The sequence below is a fragment of the Solanum lycopersicum genome, chromosome 12, assembly GCF_036512215.1.
Source record: "Solanum lycopersicum chromosome 12, SLM_r2.1".
Classification (NCBI taxonomy): domain Eukaryota; kingdom Viridiplantae; phylum Streptophyta; class Magnoliopsida; order Solanales; family Solanaceae; genus Solanum; species Solanum lycopersicum.
The window spans coordinates 2,949,786-2,967,165 of record NC_090811.1 but is presented as its reverse complement, the minus strand read 5'-3'; the positions used below and the strand labels follow the sequence as shown (position 1 = coordinate 2,967,165).

Genomic DNA, 17,380 nt, shown 5'->3' with positions numbered 1-17,380 from the left:
TCCAAATTTATTACCTTTTTTTTCCTTTTATTTAAAAAATCAAGGCATCAATAATGTTGGTTCACTTGGATGTCTTTTTTTAAAAAAATAAATAAATTTATAACATTTGAGTTAGGTCATGTGCTAGTAACATACAAGGTCCATATATTTATAATATAGAAGTTGATTGATTTGGCTATTCAATCGACGATTTACGTATCCTTCTTAATAGTATATATAGATGCTTTGATTTGACTAGAGAGAAAATATTTATTTTGAATTGTTATATAAATATAATACGACTTTTTATCTCTTATTCGGTCCGATTCATTGATCCATTACTAGTTTGAGTATGAAAGGTCTAAGTCATAGAAGCAAAGTTATAAAGGTTACTTGCCATTTAGTCAAATTTAATAGTTTTAATTTTTTAACCGACTAAAAGAACATTTATTTTTCTTCGACTTAGCTTATATGATTTTATCTCCTTACTAATTTATTCATTAAAAAATAACATATTTTTATATTTAAAAATAATTCGAAAGTTTAAATATATTTTATTCTTGATAAAATAGTCGCACAATATTATAAGCAATGTTTTTAATACACAATTTTCATAATTCTATTTCTTTGTGGAACTCCGTGTCAATTCAGACTATGTGATGTGAATTGAAACGAAGCGAACTGACTAAATTAAAAAGTGCAGAAAAAGACCAAATAAACCAAAACTTAAAAGAGTTTTTGAAGAGAATAATAGTATGCTATTATTAGAAATGTTCTATAGTAACAACAATTTTGATACAATAATTTTTGAAAACTATATTGGATTTGAATCAGATATCGGATCAATCTATATATATTATGATCGAAACCAAGAATGCTATAGTAGCCATGATCGAAAAGGAAAATCCTACGCGATTTTCCCTTTCACGTGCTTGCTCCAACAATTATCTACCGGTTACTACAAATACCTTCTTCCACTAGAGAAGTCATCGTCAATTTTGACTCCATGTAACTCGAAATCAAGGACCCTATTTCAATTTACCTGACAAAAAATGAAGCGTATCCTTACAACGAAGATAAGAATCAAAACAAGTGCTTTCACGTAGAAACGATAAAAAATGAAGGAGAGAGAGCAGCGACAACAACAACATACCCAGTGTAGTCTCACAACGCGGGGTTTAAGGAAGGTAGAGTATACAGAAACCTTAACTCTACCTCAAGAGGTAGAGAGGTTGTCTCTAATAGACCTTTGGTTCAAGAGTAACGAAAGTGAAAGCATAACAAAGCAAACATAATACGATAATCGAAGTACAAGAAACAACAGATAGTGACAGACTCCGACTAGAAGAGATGTCTTAATCTCTTCAATTACTCTAAACGCCCTCTTTTCGTGCTTATTATTTTCGTCTTCCTTGACACGCAAAGGACAGGTTGTTTCAATCTACGAAGTCATAACACTCATAACTGAACTTTACATTCAAAATCAACAACCATACATACCTTAGGTTTGTTGGGATGGACAATATATTTACTTGTAGGGAGCAAATAATATCGATGAATTATGGCCACCAAATCCAAAAGAATTCGATATCGCCACCTTAATATCCAATCTTTCTTTTTTCGAACCCACAAGTACATTTGTATCCTGTTATGCATATGGATATATATATATCATCAAATCGTTGATTTTCAACACTAAATTGTCGCAACAGTGAACCAAGAAAGAGATGATTCAACCTCATATCATATAAGAGACTTATTTGTAATATGATTCTCCCTCCGTTTCAATTTGTTTACCTGATTTTGATTTGGCACGGAGTTTTAAAAAAAAAGACATTTTGATTCTTGGGGTCTTAGACTAAAGGCACGTAGACTGTACTTTAATCCTACATGTCAGACGGAAAGTTGAAATCCAAGAGTTGCCAAAAATGGAAAGAGCCATTCTTTTTGAAAGAGGAAAGTATGACGAACGAATTGAAACGAAGGGAATAGAAAATTTGAGATAAAAGACCAATGCAAGTGATGTCAATCGACTTGGTAGTTTAATAAAAGTCTAGGATACTAGATCATGCTCAAAAGAACAATACACAATTGAAAATGCAACGAAAAGGGAGCCATACCACACCCTCATCTGGGGTATCAAGATTTATATTCGGATGAACCCATCCAGTTCGTATTGCCTGCAAAATCCGTATGAACCCTCTGTCAAGACTCGAGCAACAGAATCTTTAGGATGATCAGCACAAAGGAAAATCTTTCGAAATTGGCATGATAGCCTATACATGCTTTCTTTTTAATGTAAATAAGCCAGAATGAGTGATCTATGATAAATTGAACCTAAATGGCATGATAACCTATACATGTCGCAATAGGAGAATCCACGCCCTGTAACTCTATGTTTGTGTAAACGTGTAAATTATGTAGACGATTTGTTAAACGAGAAACTAAAAGCAACAGAAGTCAAGTTGCAACACTACTTCAAGGCATACGAAATACAACGTTACCTGAATAATTGCTACAGCTTCAACAGCACCAGCAGCTCCTAGTAGGTGACCAATCATAGACTTCGTGGAGTTCACTCGTAACTGTAAAACGTGGAGTAGCAATTGATTAAGTACCTGGAAAAAGGAAACTGAAGGAACAGGCATAAACAACAGTCGTTCGGAGAACCTCTAACCTCTGGGTTCTGGCCAAAACAATGTACAATCGCTTGGTACTCTTTGAGATCCCCTGCCGGTGTGGAAGTGCCATGCGCATTAATGTAGTTCACATCTTCCTTGGATACACCAGACTGAGCTAATGCCTTCTCTATGCATAAGATAACACCAGCTCCTGTTTATTTGTGGAAAATGCAGAGATAAAGTTATGTCCGTATTATAATTCAATCTACATTACACAAAAACAAGATATCACGCATTTTTCTCGTAAATAATAATAAACACAAAGCAATATTACCTAAAGGCATAATACATAAACAAACACTAAAACTTGGCCTCCGCTGGCATGTAAGCACTCACATCTAGACACCTTAACTCGTCCCCGTTGTGTCAGTAAAACACTGACATCGGGTGTCCACGAGACACATTCGGGACAAGTTGGAATGTTTAGTTCCCATTTGAGACCAAGTTGAGGTGTCTAGATGTGCATTTTCAAAATTGGAGTGCTTACTTTCTAGTTGAGGCCAAGTTTGAGAGTTTGTTTATGTATTGCGCCTTACCTAAAAGTTAATACTGAAAAGGGTGGCCAGATGGATCCATAAAGATGTTTGCATGCTCAACAATTGATTGCCACCCAAAAAGATAATAGATTAAGCAACAAAACTGCTATACCAATCTAATAAGACTGGTTAACAAGTTGAAATACGTCCGACTCTATATAAGACATTTTTGCACTTAGGATCCTCCATATTATAGTCCGTATCCGGAGCTGCCTAGTTTCCCCATCTTCTGGATAGGGGAATTGAAAAATTGAGAGAAGAAAGTACCTTCAGGATGAGGCTCAGTCATATGATAAGCATCACATGTAAAGCTTCCACCCAGAAATTCAGCGTAGATAGTTGCACCTCTTCTCTGCTCATTCAGACAATGAAATTAAAGGCTCACATCACCGGACTATCTGGCTAGGGATTTTCATTATTATCGTTCTCTTTTGGTTAAAATCTAATCATGAGGAGTGTGACGAAGAAAAGCAATCTAATATACTTTAATAAATCACCTTAGCATGCTCAAGTTCTTCCAAAAGCAGGACTCCAGCTCCTTCACCCATTACAAATCCATCACGATTCTGTAAAAGAAAAAACGAAAAATACGCAATCATTTGCATCCTTTATATAATGAGTTGGGCTCCGATAATGCTATTTTTCATCTTAAGTCATTGAAAATCATGTAAATACATCAAAACATGCTGACATGCGCAAGTCTGATCTCAAGACAAAGCTCATTTGATCACAACGACTAAGAGCCAGTTGGACTATAAGAAGTATTCTAGAATTAGCATTTCTATTCCAGATAAATTGGTGCATTTCCGAACTCCAACTAGACCACGGTGTGAGAACAAGAGGAAAAGAATTACAGGACATTACACTATCCCAAGGCCGAGAAGCTTTAGTAGGTTCATTGTTTCTCTGGGAAAGTGCTCTGCATGCAACAAATCCTCCCAGTCCTGCAAAAAAATTAAAATCACTTGGAAAAAGATAACTCAGCTTGCTAAACTTATAAAGAAAAAGACGGGCGATATATACCAATTGGTATAATAACTGCCTCTGATCCACCAGAGAGCATCATATCCTGCAATCATATTATTGCTTTGAAGTTCTCCATTAGACAAAATGGAACTTTCTGAATAACATAGGATAAAAACGAAAGGTACACTTTCCGGAACTCTTCACTAATTCAAGGTAAGAAACTTACAGCTTCACCTTTAATGATATGGTTAGCAGCACTTAAAATACAGAAGTTACTTGTCGCACATGCTGTTGAAATTGAATAAGTTGGACCCATCCATCCCTGCAGTTTAATTTTAAAATAGAAACATAATATGGAGATCCTCTTGACGTTAAAGCCCAGATAAAATACAGATTATTGGCATAATACATAAACAAGACACTCAAACTTGGTCTAAGTTGGCAATTAAGCGCTCCAACTTTGAGTATGCACACCTCCACTCGTCTCCACTGTGTCATTTGAACACTCCAACTTACAAAATGATCATTTAGACACCTCCAAAATTTACGTGTCATGTCAGCGTCGGGTGTCTACGAGACACAGTGCGGACGAGTTTGAGTGTTTAGTTGTTAGTTGAGACAAGTTCAGGTGGCTGTGCACTCTCATAGTTGGAGAGCTTACTCGCCAACTGAAGCCAAGTTTGAGTGTCTTTTTATGTATTATGCCAAAATTATAAGACTGCCTAACCAGGTCCATGGCAAGCATCGCAGAGCCCATGTTTGTAGAGGTAAATGGTATGCAGAAGGGATTCATCTTCTTGTAAGAAGTCATTAAAGATTCTACGGCGTCATTGAAGACCTATAATTCAAGCAAAACCTTTGAGGTTACTCATTTATTTTGGGACTAGCAAAAATTTTACGACTCGTATACTATTCTGCTTATCAAGTATAAGTTGTTGCTTTTGTTTGAAAAATTAGATGTCGGAAAGCAAATTGAGCTGAATCCAAGCATACAAAAGCACAAAAATGCAACTCCACAAAAATTGAACTTAGTCAACCAATCAGAACAACATTTAAGAAAGTAAAGAGGATTACCTTCATTCCACCCATACCAGATCCAATCAAAACTCCACATCTTGCTTTATTCAATTCTTTCATTACGTCTTCAGTAATTCCGCCATTTATCAATGCCTTCTTACCAGCTGTTAGAGCGTAAAGCATGAACTTGTCCATTCGTTTAGAAAGTTTAGGTGAAATCCAGCCATCACTTGAGAAAGACTTGATCTCTCCAGCAATTCTCTGCAATTGTACCCCTTTTTTAACATCTAAAATATTACATTTAGAGAAAAACTAACCAAAGAAGAAGACGTACTGTTGGAAATTGTGAACAATCAAAAGATTCTATCTCACTTATGCCACTGACACCTTGAAGCAAGTTTTCATAGAACACATCGGGATCCTGACCATTTGGTGTGATCACATCCATTCCTGTAACAACCACTCGCCTTTGAGTCCTTTCCTTAGTTGGTGGTTTCTTCTTAGATGTACCTTCAATCACTGGTGGTACCGCAGTGGCCCTTACGCCACCTAATACAAGATGGGCGCAGAACGTCAAAATATATGTAGAGTAGTAGATATATTTAAGGGAATTTCTATTAGAACAATGACATTGAAATCACATACTGAAACTTGATTATAAACAGTTATTTCGCAAAAAGAAAAAAATATTTGAAAATCAATTCCTTCTTATGTATGAGAATACACATTAGAGATAGGGTGAAGAAAAAGCCAATTAAACACAGAAACGAAACTACAAACAAACTACATGATAACTTGCAATGGTGTCAACAAAAGAACAAGGTACTACATCAGTTCCAAATTTATATAACAATCTTCCCATAACGGGTCACTCCAAAAGATTAGACACCATCTCATTTCTATAAAGTTTGCAAACATCAAGAACTCAAACTCATTAAACAACTCAGACTTAGACGTGATGTTCTCTCAACCAAATTAAATTTTCTTCTAAACTTCGCATTCAGTCATATACCATCGCAAGACATGACAACTTTCGTAGGTAAGGCTAAAATCTACCATTGCCAGAGGCTAAAAGCCGTAAACAACTTCAAGATTTGCTTTTTGAAGTTGTAAAAAGGTGGGAAATGATAAGAAAAAAAAACAGAACAGTAGCAGCACCTGTATTATTTTTGAATTTATGGACTATGACAGAATATCCCACTCTGAGAATATGCCATGCATAGATTAAATGGGACACACAAATAATGAAGCACTACTCCGTCCGTGTCGATTTATTTGCCTTACTTTTCTTTTTAATCCATTTTTTTTACAAAAATCTTTACAATTTTGGCAACTCTATGACTAACTTTACACAAGATCTGTTTAAAAACGCAAGATTAAAGAGTATTATGGTACGTTTTAGGTATTTTTGATTTAAAAAACAAAAGATTCAAAAGTTTTCTTCACTTTCTTTAACTGTGTGTCATGTCAAAACCAAACAATCAAATTGAAACTGAGGGAGTATGACCTATGAGCTCCCAACAACATAACCAGTGAGTAGAGTGGTGTGTACGCAGCCTCGTTGCTCGAGAGGTTGTTTCCGATAGACCCTCAGCTTAAAATTAAGCATATCCAAACGAAGTTTTGACCAAAGTAAGTCATTATGAAAATCAATTTACCAAGATAATACATTTTTTTGAAATTTTACAAAACTAGTATAAACGTAGTTCTCAGTAACGTTTTAGGTAATATTTTATTCAAAAAAATTCAATAACTAAAAGACAAAAATCTGACAAAATAAACATACATAAAACGTGACTCACAATAACTTTTCTCTAGAATGACTAAAAATTAAAATTCAATCTTGTAAATGCTCCATACAACTTTATTAAACTTTTCAATAGATATATACACACACACAATTTAGTAGTGGAAATTTGAATAATGAATGAGACAATTACAGAGAAACGTTACTGCGAGTCACGTTTTAGCTATAAACGTGCTTCGGAGTAAGGAATTATAAAACGTTACTAACAATAACGTTTTATGTCTGTTTACTTAGAACTACGTTTATACTAACTTTGTAAAATTTCAAATAAACATATTATCTTTGATAAATTGATTTTAATAATAACCTATTTTGGTCAAAAATTCTATCCAAACAGTTATGAAAAGGTAACTACAATGAAATAATATGAAATGAAAAGCAATACACAACATACAAATTAAAAGAACAGTTATGACAACAAAATAATGCGATAATCGATCGGTACAAGCAAACACCAAAAAAATAAAAAAATAATAAGATTAAAAATGAAATTTTTACCTTGTCTTGCACTGCCACTATATGTACCACTTCTCCATCCATCAACTGAACAAAAACCATTACTCACTACACAAGAATTAGAAAATGAAATTCCATTACAAGTCTTGGAATACTGAAACTTAGCCAAAACACAACTCATTTTCTTCTTATTTCCCACACCAACTTTACAATTATACTTAAAAAACCCAAAAAAATCCTTCTTTGCCCCATTTTCACAAACAGCTGACATGCATGCAACAACAGACACCATTGATGAAGACATTCTTGATTCTTTGTCTAATTTTCAATCAAAAATCAAATCTTTTTTCCCTTTAACTGATTAACATCAAGAAACATTAAAAAAGACAAACAAATGGGGTTTCTTTAAATGAAGCAAAAAATGCCTACAGAAACAGAGTTTTTCAAGAATTATATAGGTGGGGTTTCCTATATCTGGATCTCTTTGTCCATAACCTATAAAAATTACAACATTAGAGCCTCAAAATGCTAAAAGTTTCGAACTTTACCATTTAAAGCAAATGTACACTCCTTAACTGTATATTTACTTTTTTCCATCCATCTAACAAACTATCTATATTTACATTTATTTTTTTTTGGTTTCCATCCTCCAAATCCCGCATTGTAGCTCTGATCAAATTTGGATTGGACATGTTCTATCAATAAGTGGGGGCGGATCCGTCCATTCTTCGTCGAAAAATTATAAAGTTAAGTGTTTTAGTTTAATAAATATATATATAAGTATTGACATCTTTTGACACAATTTAAAGAGTTTATTTTCGTGGTTAAGGTGTTGTGAAGAGTCGTTGAGTAGTGTGTTCTAGTCATGTAGCTATATATTTTAACCATCGATACCTTATAATTATGTTTTTTACGACAAGATTTGATACCCCTTAGTGACGATCCTGGATATGATACCACTAACAACATTGTCTCCACATGTAGAGTTTCAAAACCTGAAACCTCTAGTCAAAGGTGGACTAATCTCACAACTCATGTCGGTTATATTTATGCTTTTATTTAATAAGTCTTTAATATAAATTAATGTCTGAATAAAATGGGAAATTATACAAATATTTTTCTATACTATGATCGAAATTTCAGAGGCACGCTTTAACTAAACTAAGATCTTATTACCTGCAGAATCCATTTTGTTTTGTTATTTTGTGCACATTTTTAGCTTACGTGAAATCCAAATATCTCACACGCACATTAATTGCGCAAAGTCACGGAGAGAGCCACATAAGATAAAAGGTGTATAAAATTATAAATAGGATCTTAGTTTAGTTAAAGTGTGTCTCTGAAATTTCAGTCAATAGTCTAAGAGGTACTTATGCATTTTTCCGAATAAAATAATTGAGTTTGATTGAATTTATATTTGATTTTAGCTCTGTTTAAGTATTTTGATATATTCTACATATTTTTAATTTAAAAACGTATAATTTTTTTAAAATATATTAGATTTTACATTAGAAAAAAATTATACGAATAATTAATAATAATAATAATAGCTTATTAAACAACCTTCGTAGTTTAGGTGGATGCTAGTAATTGGTAGAGTATATTTTGCTGGCCAAAGTAAATGCAACATTAATTAACACTTTTGAATATTCACTTAGACATTAAAATTTCAAATTAAAATATTAAAATCTAAATAGTAAATAATTAGTAAAAAATACTTATTTTTATTAAAATTTATTAAATATATAGAGATAGTTTATTTAGATTTTAGTAGTATCTAAAACTCAAGTGTTTAAAATTCTGATGAGGCCTTCTGTATATTATTTCATTGTGAGGTAATATTAGTATACAAACAATTAATTAATTAATTAAAATTACCTAAAGAATTGTTGTTAAATTATTTAAATTTTGGTTAGACCAAATCTATCGTCCAACTTAATTAATCACATTATTAATTCCAGCCCAAAAAATAGCCCCAATACTGCTCTAATTGTTTAAATTTCACAACTGTCCAATTCTATGTGACAAATTAAATGTATTAATTAGCTTTTGAAAAAAATAGAAAGTTATTAACAATTTGTTTTTAGATGATTGTTATTTATTTTATTGTGTTGATATTTTAAATTTAATGTTTGTTTTGATTGTTTATTTATATTTTATCGTGCACAATTATGTGTTATATACTGATAAAAATGAAAACTTTGTAGGAATAGGTAAATATATATTAGTTAATTAGCTAACATAACTATAATTTGAATTAATCACGGCTCCAAAGCTTAACTGTAATTTTGTGTCTCTTTCCCCTCTCTCTCGCCTCTCTCCTTGCTTATACATATACATATATAATTATATGACATATATACAAATGCAATCGCCTTTCTCCAATCTCTGCGCTTTCTCGCTCGTCTCTCTCAATCTCTCTCACCAGACGTACAATTGTATGTGTGTGTGTGTGTGTATATATATATTAGACAGATTTAAATATATAATTCACTTCTCTTCACTTTCTACCCCTTTCTCTCTCGCTTCTCTCCTCCCGCTCCCAATCTTGCTCGCTTCTCTCTTCCCTCTAACATATAGCTACGAATCGCAATTAGCAAATTATGACTAAGGAGATTAAAATTAGTTTAATGGCTACTTGTAAAAGTTTCCCTAGAAAAATTCATTATGTCCATTCTAAATTGTCATATTGCGCTTTTTGAAAGTTAACTTGACTCATTTTTAAAATTATATTAGATCACATTAATTCGATATTCAAACAAAAAATTTAGATATTCAATACCTATACGAAAAGGTACTATAAAACCAATATTTTGCTAAGTAATATGATAGAAAAAATACATCATAAAATATTAATCAGAATTATTATTATTTAACTCTTAAAATTTTTTTATCACAATTAAAAATGGACGAAAATGATAGCATTAATGCCCGAGTTGAAACAAAGGCAAGTCCTTAATAAAGGCGAATCTCATACTTAAAAGATTCAAACCAAGAGACTCATATTCAAACCAAAAAACTCATATCTAAGACTAACTCGAACCAAGAACTCAATATTTATAGGTGATGAACCCACAAATTTTAGCAATTCAAGTGTAAATGTAGGATCTTCTTGGAGTTTTAGGAACAGAAGAGGAGGTCTCTACAATATTCTTATATAATAATTGTGTTGTCATGTTAGTTTATAGTGCATCTCGATTAATTTCAGTTTTATTATATGCATGTATTATTAGTCTTTATAAAAATTTGGAGGTGAGAGCTAAGGTGAATCTTCGATGAAAAGCAGAGTTTAAATTCTCTTTTTTTAATCTCAAAAATATTCTCTGGATTACAAATTTCTACACTACTAATTCTTGAGTTTTTTTTTCTACTTAATAACCCCCAAAAGATTTTAAGTGTTGACAAAATAAAATAACTTTTTAAGTAATAATAAAATATTTAATATAAAGACACGAATATTTTAATTTTTTAAAAATAATATTAATTTATTTATTAGTGAAAAAAAGATAAATATACCCCAAACTATCGTAAATGGTTGCTACCCTCCGTCGTATTTTTGGGACATTGGTGTCCCTGTCGTTCAAAAACTAGAGCATATATACCCTTTATATTAACGGACATACACGTGTCATAATCTTATCCATCGATCCGACATTTATTGACAGATAAGATTACGACGTGTGTCCCCGTTTAATCTTCCGTTAGAGTGAAGGGTATATATGCTCTAGTTTTTGGACAGCAGGGACACCAATGTCAAGTGGCGGGGTTAAAATTTTTTATAAGGAGGTTCAAAAGCAAATCACGATTAAAAAATATAATGTTAACCAACCATATATAAATAGTAATATTTTCCGTTGAAGGGGTTCAAATGAATCCTCTAACTCTATGCTAGCTCCGCACCTATCAATGTTCCAAAAGTATGACAGAGGGTATCTACATACCATTTACAATAGTTCAGGGGTAATATGATACATATATAAAATAGAAAAAGGGTTAAAATTGCCCCTGAACTATGCGAAATAGACCACTTATACCCTCCATTACATTTTGGGATCAAATCTGCTATTATCCTACAAGACTACAAATACCCTCAAGTTAACACCCCAATTTTTTGGTGACGTGGCATGCCACATAGGTCTAATTCTTCCACCTAAGCTTGCAACTAAGATTCACTACAAAAGAACTAGATCTTTAATGGCGACAAACTTGTGAGGTTATGAGTGATTTTTAGTGACGACTAATAGTAAAACCTATTTTTTTTAAAAAAAAATATATATTTAGTTTTCAATTGTAACCTAATTTTCTAAAGTAAATAACTTGCAATATCAATATAAAAAAACACCCAATATTATTTACGAAAAATCATGAAAAATACTTTTAGATTCACATCTCCTATTATATAATGTATCGTTGCACATTTTATACATTTACATATAACATAAAAATAAAACATACAGTATCTTCAAACTCCTACTTAATCGATATCATTTTTGTTTTTCTGAAAAACAATGAAGAAAAAAACACAAAATTAGAAGTTAATGTTAAAAAATTTTGAGACGATTTTTTAAGGATTTTATGGCGACTATTGTCGCTACTAAAAACTACATAATTTCAGAGCAATTTTGACCAATTTCGTATATAAAATAATATGTGAAAGAAGATCTTAGATTTGGCTGGAACTATAATAAAGTTTCTATGGAAGACTGTAGATTCCTCTCAAAGATGAGGCTACATTACACTTGAATTGCTAAAGTTTCTCGTTTCATCGCCTATAAATGTCACTGCAATTTCTATCTCCTTCATCATCAAACGAAACCAAAAATTCAAGCTTTATTTACTTTATACTCTGTTTTCCACAACCCAATTTTGAGCTAAAATGTCTCTGATTCCATCCTTGTTTGTTGGTCGCAGGAGTAACGTGTTCGATCCATTTTCACTATATATATGGGATCCACTAGAAGGGTTTTCAATTGCAAACCGTTCATCCTCTGTTTTCGCAAATGCAAAAATCGATTGGAAAGAAACACCAGAAGCTCATGTATTTTAAGTGAAAGCCATTGATATTTCTGGTCGATTGAAAAAAAAAAAAAAGTTGCAGATCAAGTGTTTGTTGAAAGTCCTCTGTCAATAATTGTTATAATTTGTGTATTTTAACTTGATCTTGTTATCAAAAAATAAAAATGTAATGTGAGTTTGATAATGAAATAATTTCCTTTAAACAAATACCCTTTTTTCTCGTAATAAAATTTACGTATATTCTATATTTTTTTCTAATTTTTTTTACAAATGAGATCTGCGTACGTTCTATTCTTTTTCATTATCTATTGTCATTCTCATTGTGGGGGAGGTGTGATGTTGCTCTTAACTTGCACCTTCACATTTTAATTGCGGGGAGGTATGAAGATAGTTCGATGTATTAAGCATTTTACAAATTCATATTCATGTAATGTACATATTTTAATTTCTATTAAGACAGTTTGATGTACTAAACGTTTTACATATATATATATATATAGGTTTATAACTTTTGCCGAGCTAGTATTATGCACTAAATATCTCACATTCATATATGGATCTTAACTCCTATCAGACAGTTTGGTGCACTAAGCATTTCACGTTCATGCAACATATGAGTCTTAGTTTCTGTCAGGATAGTCTAGTATAATACATAGCATGATTATTAACTTGGCGTCAATTGACAATTATGACCTTTTAACTTTGGATGTGTACAAGTAAATACTTAAACTTGTATAAAATTGATTAAATGAACCTATTTGTTCTACAAATTACTCTATATGACAATTTTGTGTTCTACGTGACGTCCTGCATGTATAATGTCATGTAAAACATGTCTGTTTACTTGTTAAATTTTATACGAATTTAAATATCTATTTTTGCACACTCAAAATTGAAGGGCTTTATTGTCCATTGAAGTCAAATTAAAGGTCATATTTATGTATTATGCCAGATAGTTTAACGCACTAAATAATGCAGCATACGAGTCTTAACTTTGATAAGACAGCCTGGTACATTAAGCATCTTACACTATAAGCATTTCATATTCATGTAGTATACAGATTTTAAGTTCGGTGTATTACGAGTTTTATCTTCAGTTAGAACAGTCTGGTATATTAAGCATCTTACATTCACGCAGGATATGTAAACTAAACAAGAAAAGGCACTTCCAGACTGGATTCTGCACTAGAAATTGACCATTAATTTGCAAAAGTTTTATTCCAAAATGGTTACAACAATCTCCTCTTTTCTATACTACACTGCAAAATACTGGTATGAGAATGAACTGACTTGTTAAATAAATAACAAAACATTTACTGAAGCACAGCAATTACATCAGATGCCCTCAATGTGATGTATTCAGAACCATCAGCTCCTTTGAAGTCATTGCCAGCATATTTGGAATACAAAACTGTATTTCCAGGAGATACTGAAAGTGCTTTCCTTTTCCCTTCCTCGTCGAGAGGACCGGGTCCAACAGCTATCACCTGATTGCAACCACGGAAAAGGTGAACGATATCAACAAGAATTAAGACTTCTATACACTAACGTTTTCGACTAACACGTCACCTAAAAGAGAACTACATGTTGATTAGGGTGTAAATTCTTTCACTGTCACAAGTCATTTGGCTCACATGATAGTTGTATGAGAAACTATAATGCAAGAATATGTTTCGTTCTTGTTTTAGTTAGAGCAACGAGACTTCCCAGCGCATTGTAAATACGTGTAGTCTTATTTCACATTTTATGTAATGTAGCTATTATTACATAAAGCCAACACATGCCAATTTTATGTTGGAATTGGTTATTTCAAACTGTATAAATATATACCTTGCTAGTACTTTTTGAAAATGTTGCTGCACATGTGTCGGGGGTCCTCGAATAATATACTATTCTTAGAGGGTTCGACAAGCATCCGTTGACATTCCTCTAAAAGTATACTATTCTTAGAGGATTCAACAGGCACTCATTGACATTTTCAAAGATTCTGAGCAACATAGATAACAAGTATATTCTATCAACAAGTATAATGAGAGTAATAATACTAGCTGAACTGCAGGGAGCATATTATTACCGCGCCAAATGAAGGTTTCTCCTTTGCAGCCTGGCTCAAAAACAATCCCCCAGAAGTTTTTTCCTCAACTTCAGCCACCTGATAAAAAAGTCAAAAACTCTCACAAACCAGAACTTAATACTTAAAAAAAAAAAGAGAATTAATGATCGAAGACACACCAGAACTATCACTTTTCACACTCCAACTACCGGTGACAAGGCGTAGATGGTAATAGTTCAGGTATATAAAAGGAACAATTGATTATATTGGGATATGAAATTCGTGACAAGTCATATATTGGGATAAAGGAAACAAATTGATAATTGGGATATGAAACTCGCAGAAAAAATGATTACTCGGGTTTGTTTTTACCATTATCCGAAGAAAATGATATTCGAGAATAGCGAATAATGTAGAAATATTTATCAGAGTATGGACCATTTAATCAAAATATAGATGCCACAAAAAGAAACAAATAAAGAGCAATAGTAACAAACCTTGATTAGAACTCTGTCATTCAAGGGCTGCAGATCCTTGATATCATCTGTCTCAAGTATGCCAACAATGTCATCCTCTTTCAAAATCAGGTGCTTTGATCCATCAAACTCCAGTTCAGTTCCCGCATATTTCGAGTACACCACGTGGGTACCATTCTACACGTAAAACGTTCCGTTTAAAAAAATGATCAACCATGCTTAGAAGACATGCTGAGTATGACATTGATTACGGAACTACCTTTATACTAATCTCCACCGTAGTCTTGCCAATTGAATGACCTTCCCCGACAGCAACAACCTCGCCTCCTTGCGGCTTCGACTGTGCTGATACTGGAAGCAGGATGCCGCCTACACTCTTCTCCTCTGCAGTCTTAATCTTCACCAGAACTCTATCACCCAATGGTTTGAGTGAAGTGTACTGTGCGAACAACAACAACAAAACAAGGAAGCATATAAATATAAAAACTTCCCCAACAGACAAAACTAGACTCTGAAAACCACTAGATACTAAAATTGATTAATACAATCAACTAAACCAAATGCAGAAAATAACAGATATAACAATATTCAACGAATTCAGCTTTGATTTTCAAATACATATTTGACAGAAGATATCTATTTTATCCAGGCTATGAATGCCAGAACTCAGCTCACTAACTTGGAAAAAAGGAACACAATAGGCAATCACCCAATAACAACCTCATCACGTAGCTTTAACCAACGACAGACAAAGCTACATAAACAGCAAAAGTATCAGAACAGTCAGCTTAACTCAATTAGCAACTTACTTTAAGCAGTCCAATTTTGTGTTGGAAGTAAGTGGTTCGGAAAACTATTCCCAGCAGATTACATTTACCGATGCTCTTAAACTCTAATTTACAAAATGCAACTTTGACAAACGAAAAGTTGACATGGTCGTATAACAACAAATTTGGGAACAGTGAAAAGAACCCATCAAGGTGATTCTACCTACCTTCTCAGCTATTACATTTCGAGCAAAACATAAAACAAGAGCTATACAGGAAAAAAAACCAAACTATATACCTTGGGGGATACAACTGTTGAAGCCTTAACGACGAGTCCATGGAACGACCTTCTATTCTGCTTTAAAGGAGCGAAAGACGCAACCTTTAAATTACTTATGGATCTAAGCCCCTCAAAGGATGCAAAACCCTTGGCAGAGATGGATGACGCGGTCAGCTGAGTTGTCGCCATTCCTTTCCGAGCTCAATCAAGAAACCCCACAACAGAAATAGTCAATATCCTCAAATCCCAGAAGCAAAAAGAGTACAACCATAGATAAAAACTCAAGAATTCTGAATGTAATCCAGAACCCTACAACAGAAATGGAACCCCACAAGCAAAAAAGAGTAAAACTCAAGGTAAGAACCATATAATTGTGAACTAAACCATAATCCCCACTACAAAAAGGGTAAACAGCAGCTCCCCACAAGCAAAAATAGTAAAAAAAATGTGACAAGCTATAGAATTAAAGATAAAGAGTAGCACCAGCAGAAGCAAAAAGAGGAACAGTTACAGATAAGAACCATAAAATTCTCAACTAAATCAAGAACCCCACAACAAAAATACCACAGCAGAAGCAAAAAATATCCTAAATTGGAAGACAAAAATTCAAGAATTTCAACAATGATAATAAAGATTGCACCTTTATTATTGGGAGATTAGTTTCACTAATAACAAAGGAGAAGTTTTCTCTAGATAAGAACCATAAAACTCTGAACCCCACAACAAAAGTGGTCACAAGAACAGCAAACCAGAAGCAAAAAATAGTAAATTTAAAGACAAAAGTTCAAGAATTTGAATCAAATGATAAAAAAGGAAGCACCTTTATTGGCAAAATTGATGAGCCTTAATAGCAATGGAGAGGTTTTCTCTACTATGGACTGAAGGTGTGTGTTTAGACTTTAGACTATTGTAGATAAAATGTGTAGAGCTGTTAAGGATAACAAAACCCTAGAAGTTTCTAAGAGGGACTTCCTTTTCTTTTTTATTTGTTTTTTCAAATTTCAAAGAAAAAAGAAGTCCATATATCGAAAATAATATCTCTACCTCGTATTCCACTTCTTGAATTATACTTGATAGTTGACACTATTGTTCGTTTTCTACTGACCTAATAGTAAACGCGAGCTTTACCAACTATTGTTGAAAAATCTTGTTGAAAAAATAACTTGTTTTGAATTCGGTGATACATACTTGATAGTTCACACTATTGTTCTTTTTCTAATGACCTAATCGTAGAAGCGGAGCTTTAACAACTATTGTAGAAATATCTTATTAAAAAAAAATAACGTGGTAAAAATTTACTTTGAATTTAGAGATACATTTATTAATCTAACAAAGAACTACTATTC

At 32.9% G+C, this 17,380-nt stretch overlaps 2 protein-coding genes and 1 long non-coding RNA gene across 5 annotated transcripts; 1 reads left to right on the top strand and 2 right to left on the bottom strand.

Moving 5' to 3' along the window:
* Positions 1 to 714: 714 nt before the first annotated feature.
* On the bottom strand, positions 715 to 8,191 carry LOC101253863 (3-oxoacyl-[acyl-carrier-protein] synthase II, chloroplastic-like). Of its 3 annotated transcripts, XM_010315470.4 has the most exons (15): positions 7,991 to 8,191; positions 7,485 to 7,550; positions 5,514 to 5,728; positions 5,237 to 5,440; positions 4,890 to 5,000; positions 4,389 to 4,484; positions 4,220 to 4,265; positions 4,061 to 4,140; positions 3,694 to 3,762; positions 3,464 to 3,548; positions 2,657 to 2,811; positions 2,484 to 2,564; positions 2,100 to 2,159; positions 1,480 to 1,624; positions 715 to 1,021 (listed from the first exon to the last, which is right to left on the bottom strand). In XM_010315470.4, exons 1-14 carry the CDS (start codon positions 8,037 to 8,039, stop codon positions 1,508 to 1,510), a joined length of 1,434 nt encoding a protein of 477 aa, XP_010313772.1. In that variant the 5' UTR covers positions 8,040 to 8,191; the 3' UTR covers positions 715 to 1,021; positions 1,480 to 1,507. The 3 variants fall into 3 exon arrangements, with proteins under 3 accessions (XP_010313772.1, XP_004251704.1, XP_069148635.1); XM_004251656.5 differs by lacking the exon at positions 7,991 to 8,191 and having other exon boundaries at positions 7,485 to 7,912; XM_069292534.1 differs by lacking the exons at positions 1,480 to 1,624; positions 7,991 to 8,191 and having other exon boundaries at positions 7,485 to 7,964.
* A 3,804-nt stretch (positions 8,192 to 11,995) lies between these two features.
* LOC104644832 (uncharacterized) lies at positions 11,996 to 12,665 on the top strand. The gene is made up of 2 exons (XR_738690.4): positions 11,996 to 12,219; positions 12,354 to 12,665. It is a non-coding gene; the product is annotated as an uncharacterized lncRNA (long non-coding RNA).
* Positions 12,666 to 13,632: 967 nt separating this feature from the next.
* LOC101253560 (20 kDa chaperonin, chloroplastic) lies at positions 13,633 to 17,079 on the bottom strand. The gene is made up of 6 exons (XM_004251655.5): positions 16,855 to 17,079; positions 16,053 to 16,225; positions 15,247 to 15,426; positions 15,009 to 15,164; positions 14,533 to 14,610; positions 13,633 to 13,945 (listed from the first exon to the last, which is right to left on the bottom strand). The coding sequence occupies exons 2-6, from the start codon at positions 16,221 to 16,223 to the stop codon at positions 13,772 to 13,774; spliced, it is 759 nt and encodes a 252-aa protein (XP_004251703.1). The 5' UTR covers positions 16,224 to 16,225; positions 16,855 to 17,079; the 3' UTR covers positions 13,633 to 13,771.
* Between the last annotated feature and the right edge of the window lie 301 nt (positions 17,080 to 17,380).

Excerpts from the sequence above, each read along its gene's own strand:
- LOC101253863 (XM_004251656.5), bottom strand. The coding sequence starts at position 7,746 with ATGTCTTCATCAATGGTGTCTGTTGTTGCATGCATGTCAGCTGTTTGT. Across the intron at positions 5,441-5,513 it reads ATTGTTCACAATTTCCAACA|AGAATTGCTGGAGAGATCAA; the intron begins GTACGTCTTCTT and ends GTACAATTGCAG. Across the intron at positions 3,549-3,693 it reads AAGAACTTGAGCATGCTAAG|AGAAGAGGTGCAACTATCTA; the intron begins GTGATTTATTAA and ends CTGAATGAGCAG.
- LOC101253560 (XM_004251655.5), bottom strand. The coding sequence starts at position 16,223 with ATGGCGACAACTCAGCTGACCGCGTCATCCATCTCTGCCAAGGGTTTT. Across the intron at positions 15,427-16,052 it reads CAACAGTTGTATCCCCCAAG|TACACTTCACTCAAACCATT; the intron begins GTATATAGTTTG and ends TTGTTCGCACAG. Across the intron at positions 15,165-15,246 it reads CGGTGGAGATTAGTATAAAG|AATGGTACCCACGTGGTGTA; the intron begins GTAGTTCCGTAA and ends TTTTACGTGTAG.